The sequence below is a fragment of the Prunus dulcis genome, chromosome 3, assembly GCF_902201215.1.
Source record: "Prunus dulcis chromosome 3, ALMONDv2, whole genome shotgun sequence".
NCBI lineage: Eukaryota > Viridiplantae > Streptophyta > Magnoliopsida > Rosales > Rosaceae > Prunus > Prunus dulcis.
The window spans coordinates 10,757,667-10,772,896 of record NC_047652.1 but is presented as its reverse complement, the minus strand read 5'-3'; the positions used below and the strand labels follow the sequence as shown (position 1 = coordinate 10,772,896).

The 15,230-nt window shown below is 37.6% G+C and overlaps 1 protein-coding gene and 1 non-coding gene across 2 annotated transcripts; one reads left to right on the top strand and one right to left on the bottom strand.

Moving 5' to 3' along the window:
• Nucleotides 1-12,630: 12,630 nt before the first annotated feature.
• Nucleotides 12,631-15,096, top strand: LOC117621731. Its single transcript, XM_034352282.1, has one exon. The coding sequence runs from the start codon at nucleotides 12,631-12,633 to the stop codon at nucleotides 15,094-15,096; it is 2,466 nt and encodes an 821-aa protein (XP_034208173.1).
• Nucleotides 13,240-13,346, bottom strand: LOC117623678. Its single transcript, XR_004585204.1, has one exon. It is a non-coding gene; the product is annotated as a small nucleolar RNA R71 (small nucleolar RNA).
• Nucleotides 15,097-15,230: the final 134 nt, after the last annotated feature.

Sequence of the window (15,230 nt, the reverse complement as noted above, 5' to 3'; positions counted from 1 at the left end):
TGTTATGGCGGTTATTGAGAGACAAATGACATGTAATACTCTTTAAACGTATGTTGATTTGTGTGCACGTCGTCGTTTAATTTTAGACGTCGGTTTCTTTGTTTGTTTAACGTAGTATAAATTAACCACGACGGTTTCTAGCTTATCCAAGTCTTTTTTCCTTCATTTAGGGGCGTGGGTTTTGTAGTAGTGATTTTTGTAGAAATAAAATGACAATAACTCATAAAAATTTAAATTAATTCCGAAAAACCGACGTCTCATTCGTATTTACACGTCTCATATCTATAAACAACCGCCGTCTTATTATAGCGGGAAAGAAAACATCGACGGCACTTCTCAAAAACGACATGTAAGGTTGCTAAACACGAAACACGACCGTTAATATATAAAACTAAAATCTACGAAAAAATTTGTATAGATATACTACGTCTGTTAGTACAACAGACAGGATGTGTTAAAGACATACAATGTTCGTTACAGGTTAAAATGTGACGTTGTATATCTAAACAACGTCGTCATCAACATAATAATCGACGGTGTAAATTCTACCCACGTCGATTATTCAGAAAAAGAGGACGTTGTAACTTACTAACCATGGCGATGAGTATGTTGCGACGTCTAATGTGTTCTACGACGATATGATGTATTATTTAACATTGTTGTAAACGGATGCAACGTCAGTTATATACATTTGTCATTTAATTTTTATATGACTTTTATATTTTATTCCTAATATTCATAATAATTTCAAAACAAATTCCATAAAATAAACTGACAACTACCTTGCACTCATTGAAAGATTTTATCTCCCCTAAATGTTTGAAAATTGTAATTTTAAAAATATTTTTAATTGTATTTAATTACTAATATTCATAATATATTTTTAAAAATCCGAAAAATAAACTTTGGACAAATTCTATGCACTCATTGAGACAATAGCTCCCCCCTACATGCCTGAAAATTTTAATTTTAGATTTCAAAATTAGAAGTGATAAAAAAAAGTCAAAAAGATTTAGAGACAAGCACAATAGTCATTATACTTTCCATAATATAACCCTAAGGTTTATGTGATCCATTGGTGGTCATAAAATTCAAAATTATTTAATATGGATTCTAGCCTACTAATATAGAAGGCATTGTTGTAAGGAGTCTGTAGCAATTTTCGGTTCATTTTTTCTCATACTTGTGATTTTTTTATTGTAAAATTTAGGTTTAGGGTTTAGGGTTTAGGTTTTATTGAAACGACGCCGGTTTTCTCTCACTCTTTTTGGTCAATTACGCGCATTCGAATCCCAGGAAACACACACCAAATCTAATTATTTAATATTTTATGCGTCGATTTTTGTAAGGGCGACGTCAAAATGTTTTACAGCAACGTCAGTGTACTGTAACCGTCGTCGTAAATATGAAATTAAACGACGACTGGGTTGTATTAACCGTCGTCTTTAATAAACGTGGTCCTTTGAAATTTTTGACCGGGATCTAAAATTTTCAGAATTTCCCTTTAACCCTACAGTATTTCCTTCTCTCTCTTCAACGTAAATTAGTCTTAAAGTTTTCGTTCTCTCTCAAAGCATTAGGTATATTCTCTGAGCTCTCTCAAGCATTTGTTATTTTCTCTCAGCTCTCTCTCAATATCCATGTAAGTATATTCTCTCAGCTCTTTCTCAATATTCTCTTAGTTTGTATATTCTCTTAGCTTTGGTTTCTTAATATATGTTTTGGGAGCTATGGGTTCTTTTATGTTTTGGTGTTTGCATTCTGTTGAAAAGGAATGGGGATGGAAGAATTAGGCTTCGGCTTTTTGTAAACCACGATGACGGTTGGTGGAACCAACCGCCGTCTAAATTTTTATTATACGTCGGTTTTTTATTTACTACCGTTGTCATCGTTAGGCGACCAGAACCCAGACCTGGTTCTTCAAAAATAATACAAATATCTTGTTTAGGTTGCTTAAAGACGACGGTAAATAGATATACCGTCGTCTTACTCTATGTTACGCGACGATTATTTTATAAAAACCGTCGTCTGATTCTTGTGGAAATTTTTTTTTTTTTTTTTCCACTTTGTTCTCTTCTCTGTCAATATAGCAGTGTTTCATTGTTGGTCTTTTTACTTTATTATATGTATGAGATGGATAAGTCATGGATGCATGCGGATAGAAGATCGAAGGCATATGAGTTAGGTGTGGAAGGATTTTTGAATTTTACTGTAGAAAATCTTGAAAATACAACTCATATTCTTTGTCCATGTGTTAAATGTGGGAATATTCAATTGTTTAGAGTTGGAATTATAAGGGACCACTTATTTTTTAATGGAATTGACCAAAGCTATAAGATTTGGACATGGCACGGAGAACCTTGGGAATGGACTACTAATGCTAGTAGAAATCTGGAAGAAGATGAGCAAAGTAGGTTCAGTTTTGTTTCTAAAGAAGTAGGGATGGATGATAATGATTTAGGCGATATTGGATTTGATCCTTATGAGTTTGCCAATGTGATTGAGGAAAGAGATAAACCCTTGTACCTTGGTAGCAGTAAGTACACGATGTTGTCGACTTTGGTGAAGTTATATAATTTGAAAGCAAAATATGGTATGAGTGATGTTTGTTTTACAGAATTATTGATACTTCAAGGAGATTTGCTTCCAGAAGGAAATACACTACCTTCCTCTATGTATGAGGCAAAAAAGACATTGTCTGCTTTAGGGATGAGTTATGAGAAAATCCACGCATGTCCTAATGAATGCATCTTGTATAGGAAGGATTATGAAGATTCAACTAATTGTCCTACTTGTGGTATCTCAAGGTGGAAGAAAGGCAAAGATTCAATCTTGAAAGAGGGTGTGCCAGCGAAGGTGGTGTGGTATTTTCCTCTAATTCCAAGGTTTAAAATGATGTTTCAATCACATAAGACAGCTAAGAGTTTGACTTGGCATGTTGCTAAAAAATCAATTGACGGTCATATGTCTCATCCAGCAGATTCCCTGTCTTGGAAACTTGTTGATGATAAATGGCCCGAGTTTGGTAAAGAGCCGAGAAACTTGAGATTGGCTCTCTCATCTGATGGATTCAATCCCCATTGTTCTTTAAGTAGCAGATACAGTTATTGGCCAGTTATCTTAGTTACATATAATCTCCCACTATGGCTATGCATGAAACGGAAGTTCATGATGTTGACCTTATTGATTTTCGGTCCTAAACAGCTCGAAAATGATATAGACGTCTACTTAGAGCCTTTGATTGATAATTTTAAATCTCTGTGGGATGGGATTAGAGGAGTGTATGATGCACATATAGGAGAGTACTTTACACTCAGAGGTATATTACTGTGGAAAATTAATGATTTTCCAGCCTATGGGAACTTATCTGGTTGTGTCGTTAAAGGATATAAAGCTTGTCCAATATGCGGCAATGATACACCTAGTCACAGGTTGAAAAATGGGCACAAAATTTGTTACATTGGGCATAGAAAATGGTTACCAATCAATCATCCATATCGGGGGCAACGTGCAGCTTTTAATGGGAAACCTGAATATGGCATGCCTCCGGAGCCATTAAACGGAGAAGAAGTGTTGCACATGGTGGAAGATATTAATTACATATAGGGCTCGAAAAATAGGGGAAGTGTTGGTGAGAATGATAGTGACAGAATTTGTACATTGTTGGAGATCCCTGGAAAAACTAAAGATGGGATTGCTGCTCGATTAGATTTATTGAACATAGGGATCAAAATTGATTTGCAAACCGAGTATGGACAAAGACGTACTCACTTGCCTCCCGGGCCTTGGAATTTGTCAAGAGTAGAGAAGAGAGCGGTTTGTAATTCTTTCTATGGTATGAAGGTCCCTGAAGGTTATTGTTCAAATATAAAAAATCTTGTATCTTTAAAAGATTCAAGACTTCTTGGACTTAAGTCTCATGATTGTCATACCTAGATGCAACAATTGCTCCCTGTGGCAATTCGTTCTGTTTTGGAGAAGCCTGCAAGGTATGCAATAACTCAATTGTGCTAGGTACATCTATATATATGATTAATTTTCAGGTTCAAAGTGAACTTAATGTGGAATAGCATAATGGTGTATCAGAAAATTTGAGGTGGCTAGCAGCTGGTCCAAGCATGGCAGCGCCATCATATAGGAGTTATCTTATTAATGGTGTTAAATTTAACACCAAGGTATAAGATGATGTGCGAACTGTCCAAAATAGTGGAGTTTATTTACTGGCACATACTATGCAAGTTGCTAATGCCAAGGATAAAAACCCTATTGTCTCCAATATGGGTTTTTATGGTGTTATTCAAGAAATTTGGGACCTTGACTACCAAAAGTTTAGAATCCCAATCTTGAGGTGTGATTGGATAGATAACACTTCGGGCCTTGTAGTCGACAAACTTGGATTTACCCTTGTAGATCTGAGTAAAATTGGATATAGGAATGACCAATTTGTTATGGCTTCTCAGTTTAAGTATTTTATGTTGACGACCTAATGCATCGTGGTTGGTCGGTAGTGTTATCAATGCCTAACAGAGAATATAATGATGTTATTGGTGATGATGTGCTAGGTGATACTAGAATTGAGTGTGAGCCATTTACTAAAGGGATACCAAATGTTGACACATTTGATGACCTAGTGGGTGAGTTTGGGAATGAAAATATTAGAGATGGGTGTGAAGATATATGGATTGATTGATTGTTGTATGTATGACATTAGTTATTTAGTTAATTGTATGACATTAATTAATAACTTTGTACATCATTTTAATTCTGATCACATTTTCATTATGTAGGCTTTGGTCACGACAAATCAAAAATTAAAAAAGCTGGGTTTAAAGTTGTAAAGTACGACTGTCCAGTAAAAAATTGGAAACACATACGTCTAAAATAAAAACAACATCAGGTTTTAAAAATGCAAAAGACCATAAAACAAAGAAACAGACATCTGAAATAGAAATCAAGTCGGATTGATAAACACAGCTTAAAATAAACCGTCGTCTAAAGAGAGAAATAAAGGCCGTTCAATTCCATTAACTGTCATGACAGATGTTCTGCACGTCGGCTGGTCTAAAACAATTGACGTCTCCGAGCATACATACGTCAAGGAACGTTAAACAAGTGACTTTTAAAAGGACAACCACGTCATCATGTAATCAAAACTGACGTGGTACGCAATTACAACATCAAGCAGTTGGATCTCTTGACGTAGTGAAATAATTAACCACGTCCTAATGCCGCGGACATTGAATATCTAATCCATGTCGGTTTTTTTCCTGTCCACACCTTCAATATTATTTATAACGTCATCCTTTGACACAAACCGACGTGGGTACAATTTTGTATGTTGGTATTGAGTAATATTATGTCATTTTAAATCTTTCAGAAAAAGTGAAGTCTAACTCTGTCAAAGGGGCTTCTTTGTACAATTTAAACGACAATTCACGCAAGAAACAGACGTGGAATAAGCTTAAAACGTCGGGTTTTTCATATTCCGAGACGTGGATAATAACATAAGCGTCGGTGATGCCAGGTGCGGGACGTGGTTATGGCATGTTACGACGGTTATTGAGAGACAAATGACATGCAATACTCTTTAAACGTCTGTTGGTTTATGTGCATGTAGTTGTTTATGTTTTAGACGTCGGTGTCTTTGTTTGTTTAACGTAGTATAAAATAACCACGATGGTTTCTAGCTTATCCAAGTCTTTTTTCCTTCATTTAGGTACATGGATAATTATCTGTACATCAGTTCTTCTTTTGATATTGACATGTAACACTCTTTAGACGTCTTAGTTTTCATAAAACTGTCGTCTAATGTTGTCGAAGATTTCATTTTAGGCTAATTATATAGTAATTACACTTCGGTTCGTAATAAATCTGGACATTGAATGCCTTAACGACGTCAGGTATTAACCATCATTGTTTTTTGTACAAAAGATGGCAGTCGATTTTATGACGGTTGGAAAACCTTCTAGACGACGGTGGTTTCCCGTCATCTATTTCTATTTTTGTAGTAGTGCTAACCAATGTAATCATATAAGTGGAAAATTCATATTAGGGTTTTGACAAAAGTATCCATACGCTGATAATATGAATTAGGAGCACTATAGGCACTATAATAGAGGACTCAATTGCACGGCAATTCCAACTTGAATAGGTTCCTCACCTTTTCTATTTAGCTTGAGTAGTCATGACATGCTGCTCCATCAACCATGGCTTGTGGAAGTTCTATAAGGTTCAATTATAATTGGCCTTCGCTAATAGGAAGAATTAAATGGTGGGATTTAATTCACAATTAACTTAGAGAAGTTGAGACAACCCACTGCCTCGCTAAAAGGAACTTACGGATCTACACACCAAAGAATGTAGTTAGTAGAACAAATGAAGAAGGAGAAACTTGAGAAACAAAGGAAGAAAATAAGACGTTGAAAGTCAACGGTTAGTGGTCAAAGTTAAAGTCAACATGTTTGACCAAAAAGGTTGACTAAGTCATATTATTCAAACTAAGGACATGACTTAATGGTTAAGTCACAAATCATAATTAAAATATTAATTGTGAAGTTAGTTTGACGGTTGGACTCGATTTGGGCTGTAAAGGAATTTTGAGAGAAAGGGCAAGATAGTGCCCCATTAGGCCTAGGAACATGTGTTGTATGACAACACAAGTTAAATGAGCCCAAGAGAGAGCCCGATAACACTGTGGACGAAATTCTCATAGGGAATTTTTCTTCTCATCTTTTGTATTGGGTTTATAAGCCACATTAAGGCTATTTTCTCATTAGGGTTTGAGCCTCCTAAGAAATTGGGTTATGGTGTTGAGAAGAAGGAGAAATCCTCTCCTCCACCTTTGCTAAAATCGGTCCCCAAGAGGAAATCTAGCATCTAAGTCTTCTTAGTTGTTTCCTTCTTCATCCTCTAAACATTTGTTGTGGTGAACTAGAGGGTAGCTACTTTGGTACCTTGTGAAGAATCTCTACAAGATATGGAAGAAGGCCTTTCCAAGGATGATAACTTGGAGACTGACAGGATCCGCCCCCAATTTCTCGGAATCCATGACGGACCCTAGGATTTTTTTCGACATCTAATCGATGTCGGGCCCACTTACTAAAAACATCCTCTTCTTTGAAATAAAGAAAAAGGGGTCGAGACTCCGAACGAAATTTCGGTAGAGTCCCCTGAAAAATGAATTTTACCAAAATTTTCCACCTGTGCAAAACAACAGAAATAATAGTCCGACTGCTAGCATGCACAATGCAATAGTACAAAGATTACGAAATAGGCCTCCGGCCTTAAATTCAACCCTACACGGGCAATATCAGAGTAATCTAAGAATCTTTAGTTAAACAACCAAAGTAGAAGTTTAAAAGAAACAGACAACAAGTGTCCTCCAATTTAGCTGAGCCACAAGAAGAGGAAGGCTCGGCTTGACTGAGAGGGTCCTATCTGTTGAGTTCGCAGAGCTTGAGTACCTATTTTGAAGAACACGAGGACTAAATTAATAAAAACACCTCGAATTAGCACTTTAAAACAAACTCCTAACTTTCCCAGGACTCAAAGTTTGTGTATGACTAACGGGGAGTTTCTAAGGCCAAACTAAGGCTTTTTGAAATATGAAATGACCTCGAAAGATTCACGATCAACCAATTGGTCACACTTCCCATATTGGCCAAACAGGCCTGTGGGGCCCACGACTTCCGATTTCTGATCTGAAAGTTCTTATAGGTCCAAGATAGTCTACTGAACAAGTCCTGGAAGTTTGGTCTCGATCGAGCAGTCAGAACTAAGCCAATCACACGATCGAATGACGATTGTTTTGCCTAACCCTAGACTAGTTGATTAGGAGTATCCGGGACTCTGATTCTCGATCCGTGAGTTCCTACATGACCTAGAGGCATAGAGAATATATTTGAAATTGGAACCGATCAAATGGTCTGAACCTATCGAACCCGGATATCGTATAATAGGCGCAATATCCGTTTGATAGTCAAACGGTAACCATTTCCAAATTTGAGAATACCGTCATGCTCATGACGATGTGGGGAGTGTTTTTGAATACAATGACGCAGTGGCCCATGCACTGCCAGCAGTGCATGGGTGTCTTGAAAAAATTTTAGCGATGAAAAATTCACTAAACACCCAACAATATCTATTCCCACACGTTCAGACTAACAAGGGGAGTATTTTTGGGTCTTGGACCATGGCCAAAAACTGGCCGGAAATAGGAAAATCAGGGCCAAACCCGTGAAGGTTTTGACCGGATTTTCTCGGCCTCACAATGGCGGCAACAGCCACCAACGATGTCACACAACCTAGGGAAAAGAAAAAGGGAGGAGAGAGCTACCTGATCCAAGTGGTGGCGCGACTTGAGGTGGCCGGAATTGTTTTCGGTGTCAATGGCAGTTTCTGTCGAGTTTTCCAGTCGCCACCATCTTTAGCCGGCCTGGTATCGAGCTAGGAAAAGGGGTGGGTTAGGTAGTGGCTAGAAAGGCGGTTCTTTTAGGACCGGAATTGTTAAATTTGGTCGCCAAATGGCGATGATCTCGCCTGTCAAAGTGGTGGCATCGCGGGAGAGAGAGAAGAGAGAGCTGATATGTTTTTAAAATCCAACTTCAAAAAAATTACGGCTGTGCCTCTACACTTCCGTTGACCGCAACTTCTTTGTTAAAACTCCGATTTGGGATCACTATGTGTCTATGAACTCATGAGAGCAACCTCTATGCAATGGTGCCACTTAAATCCCAAAAATCCTTATAGATCAAAAAGTGACTAATGTGACCCTACCCCTAAGGGCAAAATTGTAATTGAACAATTAAATAAATTGAAGAAAATAGTTAAACTGGGCCGGGGTGCTACAGAGACCATCCAAGAGAGCTTTAAGGGTAAGAAAGCTTCATCCGTTCCTCTTTTCTTTTCTTTTTTTCTTTTTTGTGTGCATATAAGAGATTAGGCCTATAAGATGCTTGGCTAAAATTGGATAGACATTAGCTTAATAAGTTTTAAAGATTTGCTTCCGCTTCTTGAATGTTTGATTCATGTTTATTGTGGCTAATAATCTAATTGAATGTCTGACAGGGATGAGAAAGAAAGAAAGAAAAAAAAGGAGAAAAATAGAAAAAAAAAAGGAGAAAAAAAGACATAGATAATTAGCCTTATTTTATCTTTATTTTTTGTTTATTTTAATAAGATTATTTACTCTATTTTTTTTTTAAATTCCACGTGGCATAATATGTGTGTCCACGCAAACTCACTTATTGCCACATCAATATTTTAACAGAGTGATTGATGGATTGACTAACATATGTATTAATTGATGCAAAATTAAACATTATGTATTCTACTGAGACGAAAAAAAACTTCTTGTATAGATGGATGTGAATACTATTCATAAGATAAATATAAAAATAAGTATATAAAAGTCTATCTGTAAACTGAAAACATCCGATTTCAGTTGCGGTTCCGAAATACCCCATTTCAACAAATGTAGGTCGTCATCAATTTTGAGAGTTTGGTTCGGTTACCAAACCAAACAGACCCTTACATAAGCATCTCAAAAACAATTCTAGTCCAAAACAAGGGAATACTATCATAGTTGTATTGTTATCTTGCTAAACCAACAACTATAATCTCTTTGTTTGAGCACTCAGATATAATTAAAGGCTTGTCATAGAAATAACTGGACATCAATTCAGGAACCTTTGAGTTATGCATCGTGCCCCTGTAAGTTGGTCTTTTTTGCAGTTCTATGTTCAAGTTCCATAAGGCTTGTTATTTGGTCATGTGGCCATTGGACTTCCATATGCCCTCTTTCACCACTACCTCCTCCACCACCACCACTACCACCACATGATTAGCGAATAATACTTTCAACATCATATCTATTTTAGTCATTATTCACAATTACAACAGTTTTATATTAAAATTTACCAAACGGTTTTTACACTACTTTTTGCGTTAACAACACTTTAAAATATTGTTTACCAAACATGGAGTTGCTTTACTTTACAATAATTATTTTCAAAGCACAGTAGAATCAACTTTTTTTAAAAGTGACAACAAGAAAACCAATTCAAGGACGGTTTGGATCAGGTGAGAACGCTTATGTGCGAACGTTACGTGAAAACACCGTTGGATCTAATCTAACGGTTGCATCACAAGCAATTGTAAGTGTTGTATTAGAATGAGGCCTTCTTCTCTATCCTCCGGCCAAAACGTCGAGTTGGAAACAGACGTCCCTTCCAAAATAGACGTCTCCTCCAATCCAGCTGTTCGTTTTGTTCAAAGTGGCCAATTTTTTAATCAGCTTTGATTGAGCAAGACCAATAACACTGAAGAGATAGAGCCCCTGTTATTCCTTATTCGATTCCAGGAAGAACACAGAAGTGTTAGCCCTCATTTTTCTGGGTTTCTCATTCAGGCGAAAGAAAGCGTTCATGTATTTTTTATTATCATCTTTGTGGTTCGGTCTTTCTGGTTGGAACATTCGTCAATCCTTGAGCAACGTCTTGAGTTGGAAAGAACATTCGTCAATCCTTGAGCAACGTCTTGAGTTAGAAACTAGTGACCGCGACTGTTGTGCTGTTCTCTTAGTTTTGAAATCGTTGAGCACGGTCGAAACAGGGGTTGAGGAAGAAGAAAAGTGTTTAGGGTTGACGTCCAGATCTAAAAGGGCGACATTGTCATATTTATAGAAATTTTGAAGTTGGAAATGACTCACGAGGTAAGTGATATACTGTATTTGTCAAGTTTATTATTGGGCATAAGCATGAGTTACATTAGTTTGTATGTATGTCTTTAATATTTCACCAGAGAATCATTTTCGTATCGTATGTTAGTTAACGTATATATTTTAAAGATCTTTAGGCATAAGCATGAGTTACTGATCAGTTCACAATTGTATATCATTTTGTACCCTTCTTGCTTATGATTTGGTTATGTTATTGGATCAAACATGTGCTTTTAATCCCTTTTTCTGTTTATCATTCAGATCATTGGGCCTTAGGTAACAATGGTGTCTTTGGATAAGAAAAGATGCAAAATGGTGCAAAAACGAGCAGACTGGGTTAGCAACTCATTTCGGCCTTAACATCTTCCTCCGAACTTGGATTTGCCCAAATAAATTGTGGTTGGAAAGATGAGAGTCTGAACTTCAAGATGGACTACACAAATGCATCAGATAATGAAGTTGAGCCCAATTCGTGAGCCCATGTACACACCAGACCTGACATGTTGAGCAATTAAGGGAGCAATTGAGGGAGCAATTAAAGGAGCAATTGAGGGAGCAATTAAGGGAGCAATTGAGGGAGCAATTAAGGGAGCAATTGAGGGAGCAATTAAGGGAGGTCTTTCCTTGACTTTAGACCTGACATGTTGAGCAATTAAGGGAGGTAATTAAGGGAGGTGTGTCAGCTACTCAAGTGCAGAGGAGTCACTCTACTCACCAATAATTCACTCCAGCCATCCTATATCACTTCATTTAGCCCAAAATCAGGGGAAAGAACTCCAACAAGCCTTCCTTCCATTTCCTATGAATTTGTTCTTTCTCTGCCATCACCAGCCACCCAAACTCATCCCAAATCACCTCTTTAGTTGCCATACTCTAGACATGAGAAAGTTCTTGGAGTAGCATTAGAAGTGGATAAGCACCTCGAGAAGCCTTGGAAACCACAAGCAACTTCAGAATTGGTTTTCTCTACTCTTATTGCATTCAATATGTTTTTTCATTTTTGCTTAAGTTTCATTTCCATTATGAGTAGCTAAATTCATAACTAGGGCTATGATGTAACCTAACATGAATATTCTGGGTTTATAAGTTGAAGTTTTGAGTTTCAAGTTTGATTCATGATTCATATTCCTATTCTTTATGCTTATCAGCTAATATGCTTGTTTGGATGATTGATCACCATTAGAACTTGTATATTAGCTACCTTGGTTTGAATCAAGAGTAGACACCATGCTTTGATTTTAATTGAACTATGAATAAGAAAAGTATGTATGGACATTCGACAACAGGGATTAGATACATGCTTGGTTGTTTAAATTGTTCTTCTATGCTTAATGGGTTCCTAATGCTTAATTTAGATTAGACAACAAATGATCAAGTTAGGGAATTAGGAACACAAGGTTAGGACCAGACACCATGGCCTAATCATACTTTAGCTAGAATCAACCTTTGGATCCGAATGAGACTTGTCACTTGACTCCTTATAACCCAGAATTGAATTGTTATGGTGAATCGAATGCCCTAGTATCCCAACCTGTTTTCCAGCCTACAAAAGTACTTTTTGTTACATTTGTTCACCTTGCTTTTGTTTGAAATTTCGTTTTGCTTCATTTGTTCAACAATTACAACCACTCTTGCTTTAAATTCTGTTTTAGACTTAACCTCCTACTTTCTTGAATTTGGTAATCTAAGTACATAACTAGTTTTAACTTCTCAGTCCTCGTGGGTACGACCTCGCACTTGTCTTGCTATACTACTAATTGGCCCGTACAATTGCGAGTTAACATTTTAACAACAAATTTTGGCGCCGTTGCCGGGGACTGAATGAAAGTTCTTCCCTGGTTATGTAACCAAAGTTACCCTTATTCTTTTAGAAGTACTAATTAACTCAAATTATTTTCTGTTTCAGGTAGTTTATGTCTAGTAATCCTTTCCTTGATCAAGTGAGGTCTTCATTCCAACGTTCGAGATCTTTGAACGCAGGGCCATCTTTGCAACCAAACCGGGTGATCTCTGAAATTCAGAATCGCCTAGAAAGAGAGTTAGCAACTGCAAAAGAGCAAGCCATTGCCACATTTGAAGGTCTTGCTATCCACACTGACCTCCCAGGGTCTTCACCTTCAAATTCTGAATCAAGTTCAGACCAAGAAGAAGAAGAGATGGCTGCCAATGAGTTCATGGGAGACCTTGATATCCCAACAATTCCAGCATCCCCTTCAAGCATCTTGCTGCCCACCGCAGCTCGAAACTATGAGCTTAAATCTTCTCATCTTAATATGCCCCCTTCTTTTTATGGTTTACCTAATGAAGATCCATTAACTCATATAAAGGATATTTTTAATGTTGTGAGCTCTTTTCCCTTGACAGGTGTGACGGAAGAGCAACTTCGAATGAGAGTGTTTCCGTACACTTTGAAAGATAAGGCTAAATATTGGTTGAATTCTTTGAAGCCTGGTTCACTCATGACTTGGGGAGCCATTCAAAAGAAGTTCTTGGAGAAATATTTCTCCACGCAAAAAAACGACATGCTCAGGGACAAGATCTTTCTATTTGCACAACAAGATGATGAGTCGTTTTGTGAAGCATGGGAGAGATTCAACGGGCTGCTCAATCAATGTCCTCATCATGGGATTCCATTGAAGCTTCAGATGCGTATGTTTTATAAAGGACTAACCCCCCCTAGCCATAATATTGTCACTAATTTTGCAGGTGGTTCTTATAAGACTAAAACTCCAGAAGAAACATATGAACTCTTTGAGGAGATAGCAATGGAGACCCAACACACCGATACAAGAGGTAAACGTATTGCTGGTGGTTCTAATGATTCTTCCAGTGTGCAGATTTTCAAATTGGAACAAAAGCTAGATGCCCTCCTTGCATTGAACTCAAGAAACCCTTTGAAGGAAGTGTGTAGCATCTGTGAAACTCATGATCATCCTACCATTTCTTGTCCCTTTGGGGCTGCATATCCAGAATTTGTGCAAGAGCAAGCTAAGTTGGTGAATTCCTACAACCGTGGTCCAATAAATGACCCATATTCTCAAAGTTATAATCCAGGTTGGAGGAATCATCCAAACTTTTCATGGAGGAATACACAGAATCAATCGAATCCCCCTTCACTTCAAAGGCCACAACAATCATCATCGTTGGAGGATATAGTGAAGCAAATGGCAATCAACCAATCCACTTTCCAGCAAACAACACAAGCTGCCATCTCCAAGTTGGAAGTCCAATTGGGCCAGATAGCTACTGAAATAGCTCAAAGAGAACCTGGGAAATGGCCAAGTCAAACCGTGATCAATCCAAAAAACCAAGAAGCCAAGGCCGCTCATGTGCTCAGATCAGGTAAGATTGTTGATAACAAAGTTGGTTCTGATCTATCAAATGATGTTGTGGTTGTAGAGGATGAAGATGAAGAGGAAACCACAACTATGGAAGGGGAACAACCCAAAACGTCCCAATCTGCTCCTAAGGCCAAATCTGATTCTCAGGAACCCAATCCATTTCAATTGCAAAAAAGAGATGACAAATTTGTGCCATCACATCTTCATCAAGATAGATACATCCCACCTCCTCCATATATTCCACCGATTCCATTTCCAGGCCGCTTGAAGAAAGCAAATCAAGATAAGGCTTTTAAAGAGATTTATGATATTTTGAGTAAAGTTAATATCAATTTGCCCTTGCTTGATGTTGTTAAACATATTCCTGCATATGGAAAGTTCATCAAGCACTTGATGACTCACAAGCTCAAATTTACTCCAAGTGAAGAAGTAAAGCTCAACAAGAATGTGAGTGCTGTATTGCAAAGGAAGCTTCCACCAAAACTAGAAGATCCTGGCAGCTTTAACATTCCCATTAACATTGGAGATAAGACGGTTGGAAGAGCCATGTTGGACTTGGGAGCAAGCATCAATGTAATGCCATATTCAGTTTATCAGGCGCTTGGCTTAGAAGGGATAAAGAAAAACTCAATTCGTCTTGAACTAGCTGATCATTCTATCAAATATCCAAGAGGTATTGTAGAAGATATTTTAGTTCAAGTTAATACACTCATTCTTCCAGCTGATTTTGTAGTGATGGATATGGAGGATAACCCATATGTAGACCGTGTTGATCCCATTCTCCTCGGGCTACCATTCATGGCCACTGCAGACACAATCATCAAAGTGAAAGATGGCACCCTCTCCATGACTGTTTTGGGTGAAACTGCTGAATTTAAAGTGTTTGATGCTCTGTCTCAACCTTCTATCACTCTTGATACTTGTTTTTCAATTGATGTTGTTGATCATGAGGTTTCTTCTAAAATTGTGCAGAAAAAGTCTAATGATGCTTTGGAAGCGGTCCTAACACAAGAAGAGGAAGATCTCTTTGAATCATAGTTCCAAGAAGTGATGGCTGCCTTAGAAGTGTTTCAACCATACCCACCATCCTTTAGGCCACCACTTGAGCCTCTTGCATCATCCTCCACAAAATTGGAGCCATCCATTATCACCCCACCAAAGCTAGAACTTAA